Raw genomic sequence first — 17,785 nt, forward strand, 5'->3', positions numbered from 1 at the left:
AAACCAAAAGGCTAAATGTAAAAAAGGGTCTCTTTGTTGAGCTATTTTTAATATTAACATCGTCATGGTTTGGCTTCAACAAGTAAAGAGGACAGTCTTCTCTAAAGTCCACTCAAACTCTTACTGCCTGCCGTTAGATATCCTTATGTTGCCACCACGGCAATGGTCAATTTACAGATACTCTCTTAGTCAAAGACAAATCAAACCTCTACTACTGGATGAATTACGGAGATTACTTACTAATTCGAGTGGCATTCGTCTTTGTCTTGGTCATGTTTAACTGTTCCTTCGCATCTGCTTAGTCATTAGTGTTGACTAGTTCTCTCAGTTCCTGTTTTCGTGACGTTGAAGATGAGGGACTGATGGCACTCGAAACGTCAGGCCAGTAATCTCCGTAATCTATCCAGTAGCAGACTCTAGTTTGATTTGTCTTTGAATATTGTTTACCTGGATGTCTAACCTTCATCAACGTACTGTCTTAGTCAATTTTGTCGTTCTCTTTAAGATGCAGGCTTTCCCTTGAGATGCTAACAGGCACGCTGTTTCCAACCAGGTGGTTTTCTCCCGCCTTTCTGATGACCAGCTGGAGGCTTCCCTCCTCCAGACACTTCAGTGTCGTTCTGGCCAGTTTGTCCGCCTCCGTGTCCACCATCAGTTTCTCCAGTTCTGTGGTCGTTCCGGTCATCTAGAAGTAGTGAAGAATGGCTTATAAGCAATGTAGAAAAGACTTGACGTTAAGAGTTACAAGAGAGGTTAGCGATGGGAGCTTTATTCAAGTTGCAACAACAATGCTTCTTTCCTTCAAACACTTCAGTATTGTTCTGGCGAGTTTGTCTGCTTCAGTGTCCACCATTAGTTTCTCCAGTTCCGTGGTCGTTCCTGTCATCTAGAAGTGAGGAAATTCAGGCTGTAAGTCCTTGTCACACATTCACGAATTTGGCCTCCTGAACGCCTGCCACCCATTGTTAGGAGGTAGGCTGGTGTTCAGCAAATTCGGCTGCGCCAGCGTAATGTTTCAAAATGTTTAAAAGATTCGGGTGTGGAGGAGAGGTTCAGTCATGGTTGGCTCACGGTTGGTTGGTGTTCGGAAGTAGGTCGTGGCGTGAAATGTGACTCATATTTTTAAACTCAAATTCGAATCGATAAAAGACGTAAGCGTGGCCTAAATCTGGTCAGACTGCTCCGGAACGTCAACCAACCTTGGCTGGTGTTCGGGGGGGGGGGGTTCTAAATGTGTAGTAAAAAATAAAGAGTTACAAAAGGGGTGAATGATGGGAACATTAAATAGCACTTATTTTCATACAAACGAGGGGATTTTCCTTTGAGAGGCTGGTTATGCCTTTATGTTGCGCTTATTTCACCCTTTGATACCTTAATGGTCCGGTGTATGAGCTTGGAAACCTTAAGGATTTAGCTACCCAGTGTGTGTCCTACGGCCGCCGCATAAAGGTCCAAACCCACCATGTTATCACTATCTAGAAGCTACAGCCGTGTCTGGCTATAAGGCGCCGTGGCATGGTAATGCGACCATATACCCTGTGCGAAAATGGACACTCCACAAACATAAAACCATCACAATCACTCATACGACACAAGAGAAGGCTAAAGCCAGAAGGAGATACCTGGTCTCTAGTTTATGAACCAATTTCCTGTTTCTGACAGCTAACACATGAACCCAGGATCTTGCGGACGACAGTTACTAAATTCTACGCATTCAATCCCCATTGAATGACTTTTAGTACGCTTCCTTTGCCTTTGTAACGACGTGCAGGGTGAAATGGGCTTGCTCTTATGGCTTTTTCCTCAGCATGTCTTTCGGCATCGGTACCCTGTAATGGTATTGTAATGTACTGCATTGTACGGTGAAGATATAGTATCTTCTGGCGCCACCGAATCGTGTGTCAGATTCAACCTATGACTTGGCCCCTTCTAGAAAATGTCAAAAGAAAAAAAGTTTGGTTTATGTTTTATTTACAGTGAAGATGAAGTATCTTTTTGGCGCCACCGAATCGTGTGACAGCTTTAAGCCTATGACTTGGCCCTTTCTGAAAGGTCCAAAGGAAAAGTTTGGTTTATGACCTATTGCAGCTATAGTCAACTACTGAGTAGATATCGTAGCTACAAAAGATGGAAGAACACGCACCATGGACTTTCTTTTACAGCACTTGTAGTATTTCCAGAAAAGTTATAGGAAAGCTATAGGAAACGGAAAAGGAAAGGAATGGTATAGGAAACCTCTGAGCAGATATCGTACCTACAATCGATTAAAGAATACGTACCATGGACTTTCTTTTACAGCACTTGTAGTAGAGTATTTCCAGCACGGAGACCAAACACGCCAGCACAGCTCCGGCTATCAGCACGACGAAAACTCCAAAGAACGTGTCCAGGCCGAGTCCCTCAGCGCCGGTCTTCGGCGGTCTGCCGAACAGGGAGCAGCCTCTGTTGTTCCACCACTTTTCCCTCAGCTGCGTGATCTTCCCTTTCTCTTGTAGACGGAGAATTCTGTTGGAAATATTAAGTCAAACGTGACTAGTGTAGAGTATAAGTGTAATGTGTAGAATATAGATAGGTGTAGAGTGTAGTTTCCATCTGGCCTTCCTACAGAGGGTTAGGACGGTAGAATGTGGCAATTATAGGGGAACTGACTGGCCGAAGGAGTTGATCCACCGTTAGTGTTTCATTGGACGTAGCTATTTTCCACAGACTAACCTCAGACTAACTGCGCGGGCAAATAAACTGCAGTGGCTAAACTCCCTTTTTCTACGTATTTGAGCCTTGTTTTGTGGCGAACTGTTAAGTAAACAAAAGCAATTTGGTTAAGTTTTAGTGTTTTGAACCCGCGTTCTTAGTCTGGTGGAGACTATGGAGACTTACTGATTATGCGGCATTTATTCATTGCCAGTGCAATGCCCTAATGTTCATTACCATAGTCAAAAGGCTGCTATAAGTGTCGACATATGGCAGAAATTGTTTTCCGGTCGTACGCCTTGTCTGTCTCGTCATGAAGACTGATGCAGCAGGGCTTTCACGTGAACCAAATAAACAACAATTACCCTTTATGACATAATCCACTTGATTCTACATACATCACTGACAAGCTAGAAGTAGAACTGCTGATTGTAAACCAAAGATCAGCAGGTTCCCCATTAGATCGTTCATTGTTTACAGCTGCTTTGGAACCTTGCGGGGTAGGCGTGGTGTCACCTCAAGGAAAGAAGCTTTTAGCTGCCCTTTCAGCAGTCTTATCCGATAGCTTTTCACCTAGATAGAACTTAATTACACGACAATTTCAGGTGGTACAATATATGGCAACAACTATTGACAAACTAGTAGTACTAGTACTAGTATACCGAGACTTGTGCACGTACCCGACTGACAGAGTCTTGCTGAGCGAGCTGCCCCGCTTGGTGGCGATGCCGTAACCACGTGTCATGAAGGGGTTTCCTACCATCATCAGCTGACAACCTTCGTCATGGCGCACTTCGTACTCCAGGGCAGGGTACTCCCCTACAAAAGACACATGTACAATTAAGCTGATAAGTCTATGAATGCGTATCTCAATGGTCGCTGCATCAGTATCTATACTATTGTCATTTTCTGTCATTAGCTATTTCGGAATTATGGCATCTCTTGCGTTTGGCTTGGAACCAAGAGGTCCCGGGTTCGATCCCCTAACATGCACTTTACACGACTTCCCTCCCTGTACAGTGGAGTGACGCTCACCGCGCTTTTCGGCTAATCGTTAATACTGTGTCCAAACACTGATGAGGACACAGACGGATTTTGGGTTGCCAATGCGCCAAGATCTGCATATTTGCCAATACGAACCGACTTTTTAAAGCATCTATGAACATATATATGGAACGTAGTGGCTCTTTCAAGTACGCTTACCAGTGTGCAACATGCTAAGAACGCCATATGTAAAGCCCCACCAAACTTATCAAAATGTTAAGAGTACATGATGTGTTAGTGAAGATGTACCGATGTATGCGTAGTTCCCGCGCCGCGTTCTCTCCACGCCCTCCGTCTGGTTGTCCACCAGCATGTCCGGCTGGGTCTCCAGCGCGTACCAGATCCGGTCAAACACGTTCTCGCTACCTGCAACAACCCATCAAACTGTACCATGTATACGCCAGAAAAACAGTTACTCAATTGTAAGCAACTGGATATGATTTTGGAAACGGTCAGTCGTACCTAGCTTCCATTACCTTTCGTCGGTGACACGGTGAATTCTGAGCACTGATCCCCCACACTTTTACCAAGACAAAAAATACCTTCTCCCGAGTGCAATTGAAAGGAAGTTTGAAATTGGGCCCTTTGATTAATGATGGTTCTTACAGCAAGCAAAATCCCACCGTAATCGCCAATTTTACCGCAGCGCCGCCTGTTATCAGCGTTAATCATGGCATTACCGATGACATTTACCCCAGGATCCGCTCAGAATTCACCGTATCACCGACAAAAGGTAGTGGATACTACCTGAAACGTCTGACCGTTTCCATTCTGCCACAACAACAACAATGTACGAATGAGAAGATCAATGAATGGGCAGTGGGTGAGAGAGAGATCATGCAAAGCACCTTTCTGCTCCCGGAAGAAGTTGTAGAGAAAGTTGCCTCTGACGGTGCCGAACTCCACAGTGGATTGGTGGACCAGATCCTCGAGGGACCGTATGGGGGTTTCCAGGCGCTTTACTGTCAGGAAGGCCGTGAGGTTAGCCGTGTACGTTGCCATGACAATAAGGGAGAACAGCCACCAGAAACCGCCGAGTAGTCTAGTGTGGATGGCGCGAGGGGCCGGCTCGCCACCTACATGGTGGGAAATAGCACATATAGTTGCCGACTTGGCTGTGTAACAAAGATGGAACTGCTTTTGCAACACTTCTAGCATAGAATATGATGGGATGCAAGCAATGCAGTTGCATGAATGGCCTATTGCCATGTACTGGCTGTAGTGATTACTCTTTTCCAATGGAGATGAGTCGCCTGTATTCTACCAATTCTGTCAAACGATGATTCTCAAACCTACCCTGCAAAAAGAGTTATAGTTGACAAACAAGACTTCATTAATATCCGGACCCATAAATAATTTCATCAGGTTGGTCCATGATTGCCTTGATAAAGATGACGTTGACACTTGCTGAAAAAAGTGGTTGTGAATAAAATAAGGAAATTTGCTATTTGCTATGGAAGATTGAGATGAGGATTTACCTTTTCTTACGATGGACCAGTAGGAGAACCACAGGCTGTTCTTGAGGGTGAAATTGTTGTCGTTGTCATTTTCCAGGTCCCCAACTCCGAGTGTGTACCGGATCCTACTGGTAGCCCACAGGAGGAAACCTGAAGTAGAGACAGAGTGTAGCAATTAGCATACACGCACGGTATAATGTAAACTGTATATATGTATATAATTATGTTTATCGAAGAAAAACGCTCTGTTTTCTATTTTTCTCCAAACCAATAAGGTCAATGACCAGAACCAGACGTCTGTCACCGTGGTTACTAGTGTTGGGTTACATCATGTTGCAATTTTATAGTAGGAGGGATTTAGACTCCTTATATAAATTAGTAAGAATTAACAGAGCAGACTACATGCAAAGGTAAACATTATGCATTTGCTTTTGCAAATGTTACCTTTCTAGTTCCGACTGGTTCAGTATGCGTTGCCAGTCGTACTGGAATATTGACACCAACCTGGGTGGTCTGACAAGCATCAGCACGTTCGTAATTAAGTGAACATGGTATCGAAGTTGCTTCTAGTATAGACAGTACGAGGGTTGCACCTACGCAGGCTGTCGTCTAATTTCATGCCAGATGGACCGGGCTGACCCTGAGCTTTGATGGTCCAGTGCTCTTAGTGATAGGAAGAACACTGTCATGTAATGTTTAGATGAGATTGTGCGAGCTTTAACATGGCATTATGGCACTTTGGACGGGTCGCTGCTGTCACATTTTCGGCAGTTGCTCATTCGAACCTGACGAAGGCAATAGTGGGAACATGGGAATATTCTTTCCTTTACGTTGGGATGTGTCAGGGAACAAACTCCGATCTGGTAGAATGGGTGATTCTAACTGTAGAGATCCCGATCGGAGTCTGCTGGTACAATCTGCGATCCATGTTCAGTACATTTACATAGCATGGCAAGATATGTCGGTGTTATGGAAGGCGCATTATCAGTAGCTACCAGTAATGTTTTAACTTTTAAGATATGTTGAGCAATGTTAAATTGTAGCAATAGACTTCATTCTTTCTGCCGAGGAGTCTCAGAAAGAATTATCTACCCATACACATATAGAATTTCAACTTTTGATCGATGATACTGCCCTCTGCGAGTGGTATGAAAAACCGCACTAGCAGTACGATAAGCTGGGTTGCTTTCAAAAATTCGATATGTACATGTTCTGGTTGTATTGCTTGAAGTCAAGTTGTGTACCAGAACTTACCAACTGCAAAGAGGGCCGCAATGATGGACATCCACACCGTTATCTGGAAGGGCAGGAGGAAGGCGAACAGGTTGGGTCTCTCGGCGGCCGGCTTCTTCATAACAAGCCCGTTTCCATAATCCATGTAGGGCTTTGTAAAGTCAACAGCCGCCTCCCGCTGGGAGCTGATGGTCAGCGGGCCCAGGGTGAAGTCTGCTCGCTGAAAAGGGAACAGGTAGATGGTCAAAGATGTGTCAGACAATAGACGCCTGTTACACTTTCAGAACCCTCCCACGAGCACCAGCCGGCCAAGGTTGGCTGAAGTTCGGGAGCAGTCTGACCAGATTTAGGCCACGCCTATCTTTCTATACGACTGGAGTGGAATTTGAGTTAAATTTGATTCAAATTTACTGCCAACCACGCCCTGACCGACTGCCGACTCCCAGCCAATTAGTACCCAACCATCGCCGAACCTCCCGCCCACACCCGAATGTTTTAAACATTTTGAAACATTCAGCGGAATAGTAGCCGGACTTGCTCCCGACATATTCCTAACCATGGTCGGGAGGAATTCGGCTAGTGTTTGGCTATGAGTGACAGGGTCTTAAGGAAGTAGTTCTAGCACAGAAAAAGGCATGGATAGGTGTACAAGTGTTCCTGTTTGAGATGTGATTCCAAAAGGCTGCAAACTTTTGATCCTCGAAGTTTCTCACATCCTGACTGACATTTCAGTGGCCGCGCCATTGGTCAGAGCATTATATAGTCAGCCCATGAACTTTTACCGACTAGTAGCAATATTGATTTGCGTCCAAGGCCAGACGTACACAACAATTAATTACCGTCAGCGGGACTCAGAACTACAGCCCTGCCGGATTACATAACGCTAACGGACTTATGAATCTAGACGTCTTGGGCGCTTTATGGGCCTGCGATGAATTGAAGATGGAAGACCTGGATTTACTCCAGAATGTTAATGGTTTTTTACCAACAGCCCTCGCCATACAAATTTGGTGCTTCAAATTCCTGCGGCTTTTGGGATGCGGGAGTTATATATGCTGTTGCGTGGACATGATTCAGTTGTGAAAGTTTGTATTTCGTTTGGAAATTTATATGTGTCATTACAGAAAATACAGCTGAATCTACATTTTGTGGATGAAGAGATTGAATGATGCAGTAGAACGGTATATATACATTTGTGTGTATGTGTAGATTGAACGATGCAGCAGATCGGTAAAATAGCACCGTCTCCATCATTCACACTTCCTGGATCCATGCAGCTAACCAAATGTATCTATCTATCTATCTGTCTATCTATATATATATATATATATATGTATATTTATATATATACATTTCTGTGTGTGTTAGTACAGAAAATGCAGGTGTATGTACGTTTTGTGAAGTAGATTGAACGATGCAGTAGATCGGTAAAATAGCACCGTCTCGTTCATTCACGCTTCCTGGATCCATGCAGCTTTCAGACATTCGGTATTCACCCTTCGCTTCACCGAACCGAATCACGTTGATATTTCCGGTCAATCGTTGCAGGAAGCTTTAAATCCAGCTTTAATACTTTTAGATATGGATGATGAATTACATGAGCCAAAGAGGAAGAGGTAATGGAAAAGGGTTGCGCCCATGTTTTAAATTCCTTCTCATCATCAAGTATCTAGGGCAACAGATACATAGAGATCAATGATTTGACCCAATCGGTTCACCACATATGGTTTTTGGTTCGATTTTCAGTTAACCTGTTACGTGTTGCTTTTGTAGAATACTTCATTTAGCCTTTCTGATCTATGGCTTCGTGCAATGTGATTTTGTTTCTATTATTCTTCAGTTCTTTGATGCTAACCGTGGATGGATTATTCTTTGAAGCTTCGCCCTTTTCTATTTCATGGATTGCTATTTGAGTAAATAAAGTAAGAAAAATAAACTTTGTACTTTGTATACATAGGATTATCAACAGGTTTTCATAACGAAAACTCACGAATAACCCTCAAAAAATCAACATATTGACGAAACTCTGTCGCCTAGCTGTCTCCTGCTGTCAATACCCAGGGGGGTGCTGTCAAAACTAGAACAGTGGTCTTCAGAAGTTTTAATTAAATATTGACGATCCAGACACAGCACAGAGGAGACTAAAGGGAGGTCTCCAGAAAATATTACCTCTTATTATTCGCATCTTGACTAATAAGATGTATTTAGGACATGCTCTTGGAGACATTGAGGGTAACGGCCCCAAAGTCTATCACGCAGTGTCCTCTCGGTCGTTTGGACCCCTGTCGTCCCAGGGTAGCAACTAAACCTAAGACAGATTCTACTTCGGCGTGCATAAAACGGTATGAATTTTTCATAGACGCGATTCTTCGTCCACTAATGTGAAAATAGCACTTAAAGGTGAGATAAAGACATCATTCTTCTAAGACTATTCATATCAATCGTCTCACCTTTCCTAACAGTCCTTGAACTGAAGAGCCGCAGGGATATGGAAAGTCTTTTTGCACAGGCATAAAATGAGACGTTAAGTTCGAGTTTATGTTTCTTAAAATTATGTGAAGCGGCGCATCATCACGATATATAACCTGAGCAATCGGACCGCTACATCGCGCCTTATGATTTCGCACATAAAACGCTGCTTGGCAGCCTGACTGAAGTGTCCCCAACGTTTGGCAAATTTTCAATCTCACGCCGCCCGCCCATGAAGATTAACCTCGTAATGTATATCTTTTACGACAAAAAGGAAGCCCAAGTGGGGGTAAGTGGTTCAGGAATCTTATTGCGGATAAACCCGTGGTCTGCTGCCCGTAAAACGCGTTACTAGGGATGAAATTTTCCACGCCATAAGGTATCTGTTTGATTACTGGCGTTTCACGGTTCTTCCGAAGGGGGGCATATGGTGCCACATTGCGATAAAACCTTGTCGTAATTGGCAACAAGGAAGGCCATACGTATTTACCAAAACAGATAAGAAATTTCTGTTTTGAAGAATACTGTTGGTCAATTGCAGCTTCTGCATCAACATATTATCATGTTATATCATATTATATTATATTATATTTGGTGGTCAATTGCCGTATCACTTGTTATTACTCAAAGAGAATAGTCAGTAATTACCGATGGTATTTACCTAGCTGTTCTTCCTCCATATGATATATGGGTCAATTGGTATAACAGCCCTTAGGCGTACACCAACAGCTTTGCGAGCTAGCGATGGTCTGTCATGTTGCACCAAACGATGTCCCACACCAAAAGCCCCCAACACCTATTCAACATGTCTTATAAAGCTTGAATATTTTATCAAGGACAGTCATAAATTTCAATGTCGACGCGGTACAATTTGAGCTGTTAGCACAAATAAGTGGTAATATTTTGTTATTTGTGACCATAAAACATGGATGACATTTGGATGTGAATTACAAAACGGTGGCCTGATGGACTCTTGGGTACCATACCAAGGAACCTGGGGAATGCATGCAGTGATGTGTGAAGGAAATCTATAAAAGCACTGTAAGAAAAAAACTAGTAAGTTATCCGAATAACACAGGGCATGTACTGGATATTGACTATATCACTGCAGTACTGAGCACAGCAGTTTTGTAAATTAAGAAAAAAACACAGACTCCTACGCGCAAGGCAACTCTCTCAAATAGCCAGAATATTCATCAACATGAATGTGGTCTATTAAAGGAATAAAAAAACTATTCCGAGTAATTTTTCACATAGACCTTTACAATTCTTCTCACTCGCGATATACTCGGTACAAAGTATGAGGTTATGAGGCATGCAGACCGCGATGCTGTCCGGAATATCTTACGGATTCGAACCTACTGTTGCAAGACAGATTCATTCTTCAGAAAGGCCACACTGATTTAATTTTATGGATGACATCCGTGCGCGCATTGATTTTCGCCTGCTCTAAAAAAAATCATCTCCGAGGAGGCTCTGGCCTGGGCGCCATCCTCCGTAGTCCATGGTAGCCAGCGACAATAGGGAGCCGGCGGTAACTACGGAGGACAGCATCCAGGCTACTGAGGCTCCACGGAACTCAAGAAGGCAAAAGGCCAGAATGTTCCGGCTTCTAAAAGTCGCTATGCACTACCGCAAATTCACAATACCAGCTTTGTATCCCCGTGGTTTAGCAGTATTTGGCAGATTTTTTTTATTCACCCGCGCGTACTATTTTGGGGGGTCCTTATAGGATGTCATCCATAAGATTAAGTCAGTGCGGCCTAACATCATTACAACTTCTTTCCAAACGGCTCTTAAACTGACGTGAACAGATGTACTGCAGCAGCGGCAGATTCGTTCTGCTCCGCTGAGTGTAAATCAAATCATTACTTTTCGCCAAACGTTCTCCCCGTGGGTATGTTAGTTCTTATTATGTCCAACGCGCAGGGATGATAAGAGATCTACCTGGGCGGCGGAACTACCGTTGTCTAATCCGTCTAACGCGGCAATATTCATGACCGGATTGCCGCCGTTCGGAGGTTGGATAACCGCTTTGCGCACAGCCTCGTCTACAAGTCCAGATCTTCATCATTATTGACATATTCTTTGTGCTTTTTTTTACACTATACCACAATCTGCAGATCTATTCAATACATTGTTGTGCATGATGCATTTGATTTGGAAGTTATTCCAGACGTTCATCAATGATGACATGTTCTTCATGCTCTTGTTTGTCGTATACAACAATATTCAGATCTTATTCTTGTGCATGATAAATTTGATTAGGAAGTTAGTCCACATTCGTCCCCAGTATAAGTACACGTTCAAAGGTTCAGAGCTTTGCGCACAGCCTCGTCAACAAGTACAGATTTTCATCACTGTTGACATGTTCTTTGTGCTGTTGTTTGCAGTATACAACAATCTGAAGATCTGCATGTTCATTGTTGTGTATAATAAATTTGATTAGGGAATTTTTTCGCAGTATAAGTACATGGTGCCTTAAGTTCTCGCATCTTAAGAAAGACCCAATCCCCATCATTGTCATCAATGTAGACATGTTCTTTGTGCTCTTGTTTGCCGTATACAACAATCTGCAGATCTACTCATTGTTGTTCATGATGAATTTAATGAGGACGTTAGTTCACATTCTTTTGTAGCTAAGCAAACGCTGACTTAAATTCTTGCATATTAAGAACCTGCATCTTAACCACTCCTCAACACACCCACTAGCACACTGAGGATGTACTGGTAAACAGGAACGTGTTTATCAGCTCTACTCATTTATGTGCATGATTACTTTGATTTGGAAGTTAGTCCACATTCTTTCACAGTTGTCTTAAATTCTCATATATCAATTATTGATATTCAGAAGGACCCACTCTTCAACAAACTCACACATCCACAATTACAAAGGAAATACTGTTGGCAAACAGTAACATGTTCTCGTATGTGCCATAAATTTAAGACTTTGTGCTTTTGCATACAAATTGGTTCTGCATATTAAAAGGATGTGTACTTTTAAAGATAAACGCTTTGCGCTCCGCCTTGATCGTTCCCAGAAGGTTCCCACAAATGAAAAAATACCGACACACCCTGCTGGCGTTGATTAAATCGTGGAAAGGAAATCATTAATAGTGGGAAGATCAATGTATTAAAGTCTTAATGTATTAAACTAGCTCTCGAAGATCTATGCCTGCTAATTAGAGGTAATCCAAATGTATGAATCCTGTGATATACTGTAGTATTTGTGACATGCGGTGTTCTACAGTTGGGAATTGGCCAATAGTCATCCATTATTCTCACCCAATCGTGTGGCCTATATCTGTCAGCCCCAGGACGATATATTCTCCATTACATACGCCATAAACGGCAATTAATGATACCCTAGCAGGACTCCTGAGGACACAAGGGCCAGCTCCGAATGTCCCACGAAGAGGCATTCTGCTGTCTTAGATATCTTCACATATGTAAAATGCATTCAGTAGAAACACTAGGGGCGCACTATAGCCTGTATGTCAGAACCATAGCACATTAGGCCCAAAGTCACTTCGCACACTGGATAACTTTGGGCCTAGTGTGCTATGGGTCTGGCATCCAGGCTATGGGCTAGGCACAGTGAAGACTATGAGCTATTTTTGGAGGAACCCTTGTACCAAAGAAGACCTCGAGACATTCAACCCAGAATGACGATCTTCAGTGAAAGAGGAATTTGCTCAAAGTCTTATATGTCTTTTCACATTATCTAAAATGCATTCAGTAGTAAGCAAAGGGCATAGAAACAGGTAGGGGCACAGTAAGGACTATGACCTATTTACCCTCTTTTCGGAGAACCCTCGCTTGTACCAAATAAGTGCTGAAGAAAATTAAGAAACAAACAAACTTACCCCGTCTATGACCTCCCTGATCATGCCGTCCCAGGACCCTATCTGGACTATTAGCTATCTATTCTCTTTTGGGAGAACCCTAGCTTGTAATAAAGCATTGCTGAAGAACAGTAAGAAACCACAGCAAACTTACCCCGTCTATGACCTCCCTGATCATGCCGTCCCAGGACCCGTTCCTGGTGGGCAGGCCGAAGTTCCCGTCAGGCACCTCGTACAGCGTGTAGTCAAACCTGAGCTCCTCCGCCAGACCCTTCAGGATGTCCATACAGAACCCGTCATAAACCGTCTTGTTGTTCTCCGAGCGGGTCTTGATGATGAAAGGCTTATTCTAGGGCATGGGAGATTTGACGGTGGTCATAAGTATATAGTATCTGTATATAGTATTGATGCGTAGACATTTAGTATTTGGTGTAGGAATGTAGCCTTTTAATGCTTAACCCATGTTGGGAAGGAACATGGATAAAGATTATACACAGTATACCATACATCATATCGTCGATGCTTTTGCTACTCGTACCATATTTCAGATTTATTCCGTTCACCTTATATGTTTTGTCCACTAATAGTATTAGTTTTACCGACATATAAGGTTAGCTTTTAGATTTTGCATAGTTTTAGAGACCAAGAAAGGCATGCATAAATCGTATGTCTTACCTCCACTAGCACAACCCTGTACTTTATTTTGTTTGAAGCTGTTGACGCTGAAACAAAGGACACACACGATTACTCATATAGAAAAAACAACGCTACAAGTTACAATATTCCAGCATTCTCAACTATATATATAGAGAGAGTGATAGAATCTCATTCTTCAGTAGTTTCAATCATTCAGTACAGGAAGTGTTATTGGCCAAGCCTACAATTGCACTTTTTGAGGCTCAATCTAATAGACTGAGTATGGTAACATTAATTGAACGGCAACCCAAATAAAGTGGCCATGGATCTAGTTCAATAGACATGGTAGTTGTACTCGTTAATTCATCGACAGTCCGTTCAGCAAAACTAATTCTGCACCCGGACCCTTCATGCTCCTCTCATTTATGTTTCCTGTTCTTCCAAACTTCTTCCACGTAAAGTCGTTTCCTACTTGACTAGATTGGTCCTTTTACCAGTACAAGGTCTTGGAGGCGTTCCTCGCATCGGATGAAGAATCTTCGGGTGGGTGGGCGACAATTCATTAGGTGCTTCATACCACGAATGACTGATGTTCTGAGGCGACAAAGGCCATGGCCACCTAACCACCGAGTCTCTCTCTCATTTCGTCTGTTGCCTTTGATGACAAATCGTAATTTCCACTGCTGCAGCCAATTAGAATCCGGTCAGGAGGTCCTGGACGTTTAATCAGCTGGCAAGTGAAGTTGCTTTATCACCGAGCAGCTGGTGAGAGGATGCTTTGATAAGATGACCGGGATGGGTTCAGGGTGTCACACCTATCAATCATATCCAAAGTGTCTATTGTGGCTTGTTCTAAGACTGAATGTGTAATTGCCGAGAAAAGTTTCTTGTCGACGATTTTGTGGTTTCCGCGCGTGATTGGGGCAGCAATGTTCTCCTTGCGGGGTATTCTCTAGTGTATAGTAAATTTACAGGTGTCTGGTTCACTGTGCACTGAAGCTAGGTGTTACTGCACTGGTTCACTGTGCACTGAAGTGTTACTGTGAACTGAAGCTAGGTATTACTGGTTCACTGTGCGCCCAAGCAAGGTTTGGAACTATATTATTAGCAGTAAAACATTGCTTTACCATTAACACCTAGCTTCAGTGCATAGTGAACCAGTCGAATTTGCCCTGATGAAGATGACAGACGGAACGTCGAATCTCGTTAAACAAATGGTAGCTATTTACTACATAACACTGTCCAATCGTCTCCACTCCACACTCTTAAGTACGATTCACGATTAGTCACAGCAGGAAGAGTGATGATACAGCGGTTACATGTAGTGAGTATTAAGTTTCATTCACCGCGCTTGCCTCTTGCTCTCTCGTTAGTCACTGTCGCTTTGTTTTAGCGTGCTAGACTTGATGAATCGCCTCATCAGTCAAATGGCAAAGCCGGTTCATGAACACCCTGCACGTAACAAGTTGGTACGGTCCGTGTCTGTGTATTATCTACGTGCACCAGAGATGGAGTTAGATATGCTGTATCAAAATGCACTTTAGCAGAGGAGCAATTCTTCATTTAAGAGATGATACATTGTTTGATATTAGCACTCTTGGAGGGTTCCTATGCTTTAGAGTTACAAAAACGTGTTACAATAGCTGTGTATCGTCTACGTGCACCTGAGATGAAGAGTTGGAAGGGTATGCTATATCAAAATACACTTAAGCACAGGTGCAATTTTTCATGGAAATGTTTAAATTGATGACCCATCGTTTGGAATCAGCTCTCTCGGTGGATTCCTATGTTTGATTCATCATCTACAGCAGGTTCTGCATCTGTAGTTATGAAAACGTCCTCCGGTTGCAATCAATCAGTCAGTCTTTACTTCAAGTAATGCTAGGCAACCATCTTGAGTTTAAAGTTACCAGAAGTTGCGAGTGAAATTTCCCTTGACGTTTGCCGCATCAGGTGTTAGCCATGACCGCATTCCGCGTTATGGAGTATCGACTCAGCATGTGATTATACACTCTTCACGCTTGGTCAACTCTAATCACGCTGCGGGCTAAATAGGCGGTTATTTGTGCAGACATGATATATAGTGTAGCCCGTGGCACCTGGCCTAGTACCACAGCCGAGCTTGTTACATAACCTTGCGGGGTTGGTGCACGCCAGGCGCCCGGCGGTCTAGCGTACAAGTTTATTTATTTATCCAGAGTATATCTCATATCAACGGATCCGTTTTTCAGACATCCCTGGGCACACACATTTAAGAATACAGTTGTGGATACAAAACCATAATTTTATACGGATAACGTTACTAGTACAGACTTATAGACGCAATCAAAGTGATCACGCAGTATGTGAATATAGTCCAAGCGTCGAAATGTTCTCTCAACGGACAAACTCCCTTGGCATGCTTATCTCTCTATTTGGCCGATTTCTACTCTTTCCAGCCTCCTCTCCACGCCTGGTAGAGGCTACAATCAGTTCCCAGTTCCAGTCCCTCTAGCTGCAGTCTGTTTTTAAATGCTGACGTTGATGTAAGTTGCCGGCAGCGAGTCTGGTCCACAGTAGTGGCTATTGCCCTACAGACTGTAGGCTAAATAGGCGGTTATTTGTACAGAAGTGATATATAGGCTAGCCCGTGGGACGTGGCTTACTACCACAACCGAGCTTGTTACATAACCTTGCGGGGTTGGTGCTCACCAGGCGCCCGCTGGTCTAGCGCACGTTCCCGCCGCGGTATGAATTATTTAGAAAGGAACACAACGACAGCGTGTAGTTGCCCCGGGTGCGGACCGATTAAGCCCTGCAACATTTCCAACCTGGTGAGCAACAACATAAAGACTGTCTGACGAGGCAGTGGCATGTGGGGACACGGCCTCTGTAGGGACCTGGCAGTACACTTACCTGTATTTTTCTTGCCTGTTTGGGTTCTGAACAAAAGTGCTGGACGTTTTCTTCCATTATGACCAATGTAAGACTAATACAGTTACCTCCTTCATGCTTGCTGTCATCCATGCCAGTGATAAGAAATATATGTTTTCAACAAGTTGCATTCATGAAATATTGAACACATAATATTCGTAACATACCGTACGGGAATTCAGTTCTCGTTGGAGGTCCTGTCACATTGTCTGTTCCTGTGAGAATAAAAAAAAGAGAAGTAAAGCTCAATTCAGTCTTTCAACATCTCAAAGTAGTGCAAATAAAAAACGAGACAAGCTGTTAGGGATCCGTCTTATAGCCTTAAGAAGGGACACGTCCTTATTATACCTCCGTGAATAGTTTCATCAGGTTGGTAAAGTCACCAAAGACAATAAAATTTTCACAACCAAGAGGTTATTCAGTCGACGTTTCGGTGACCGTCTGCCACCTTCCTCAGGGTGACACCTGTACTGCTGTACAATGTGAACCAGTCAGAATTGCCCCCAAGGAAGATGACAGGCGGTCACCGAAACGTTGGCTGTATAAACCTCCTGGTTCTGTAAAAAGATCGAGGCTCTTTCTTCACGTCCATACCTGCTGAGAAAGGCGGCGTGTCCCCTGTGATGAGTAGCGGCTGTATGGTCGGTGCCTGTCTGCGGGACACTCTGCTTCCCTCCCGGCCAGGCCGCCTGCCTCTGGCCCCGGCTAGTGGAACGGCAAGGAACACCATCAGCAGAAGGAAGAAGAAGTCACTAAATAAAGAGGTTCTATCTTTACAACCAGGTTTATTCAGCCGACGTTTTGGTGACCGCCTGGCACCTTCGTCAGGGCAAGGAAAGTGACAGACGTTCACCGAAACGTCGGCGGAACAAACCTCTTGGTTGTGTGAAAAAGAGTGTCGACGTCTTTATCAACGTCCTTACCTGAAAGTGGAACGGTAAAGAACACCATCACAAGAAGGAAGAGGGAAGGTCTTATAGCCACCCCTTCCCACCCCGCCATCTTAATAGGCTTTGACGAGGTGGAAACTGGTTACTTGTGTCACGTTCACGAATTATTAATCTGTCGGCTCTCCCTTCAGGCGCGGGTGAGGAGCTGTACGGATTGGTGCCGGGTGGATTTTTACGGCGTTCTGCTGAATATTTTACACGGACGCGATTATTATCCCATCTGTACATGCTTACATCTTTTCCGTCGTACCAGCACACCCATACTTAAAAGTGGTCCCATGCTTTCCGGCTAATAGATCATAGTTCTGGGTTTCTGAATATTTTACATGGACGCGATTACTGTTTCATCTGTACATGCTTACACCTTTTCTGTCGTGCCAGCAGCCCCAATGTTTATAGAGAGGCTAAAACGTTAGGTGTAACAAGTCGTTCGGTGCAATGTAGCTAGCTGACGCCGCGCCGCGTGAATACGAAGCTAATGTGTTAGGTAAAGGAGCGGTTCTACCTACAGACGTTACAGATACAGATTCAGACTGGGCAATTTTTT

General features: G+C 43.6%; 1 protein-coding gene across 1 annotated transcript; it reads right to left on the reverse strand.

Annotated features, from left to right (window-relative positions):
* Positions 1-478: 478 nt before the first annotated feature.
* Positions 479-17,290, reverse strand: LOC109487113 (glutamate receptor ionotropic, kainate 3-like). Its single transcript, XM_019791083.1, has 12 exons — positions 17,283-17,290; positions 16,883-17,040; positions 16,456-16,503; positions 13,415-13,461; positions 12,894-13,088; positions 6,447-6,645; positions 5,214-5,342; positions 4,584-4,811; positions 3,985-4,101; positions 3,372-3,510; positions 2,280-2,421; positions 479-685 (listed from the first exon to the last, which is right to left on the reverse strand). Exons 1-12 carry the CDS (start codon positions 17,288-17,290, stop codon positions 479-481), a joined length of 1,617 nt encoding a protein of 538 aa, XP_019646642.1.
* Positions 17,291-17,785: the final 495 nt, after the last annotated feature.

Source organism: Branchiostoma belcheri, unplaced genomic scaffold (assembly GCF_001625305.1).
Source record: "Branchiostoma belcheri isolate BF01 breed outbred unplaced genomic scaffold, Haploidv18h27 scaffold86, whole genome shotgun sequence".
NCBI classification, from domain to species: Eukaryota; Metazoa; Chordata; class Leptocardii; order Amphioxiformes; family Branchiostomatidae; genus Branchiostoma; species Branchiostoma belcheri.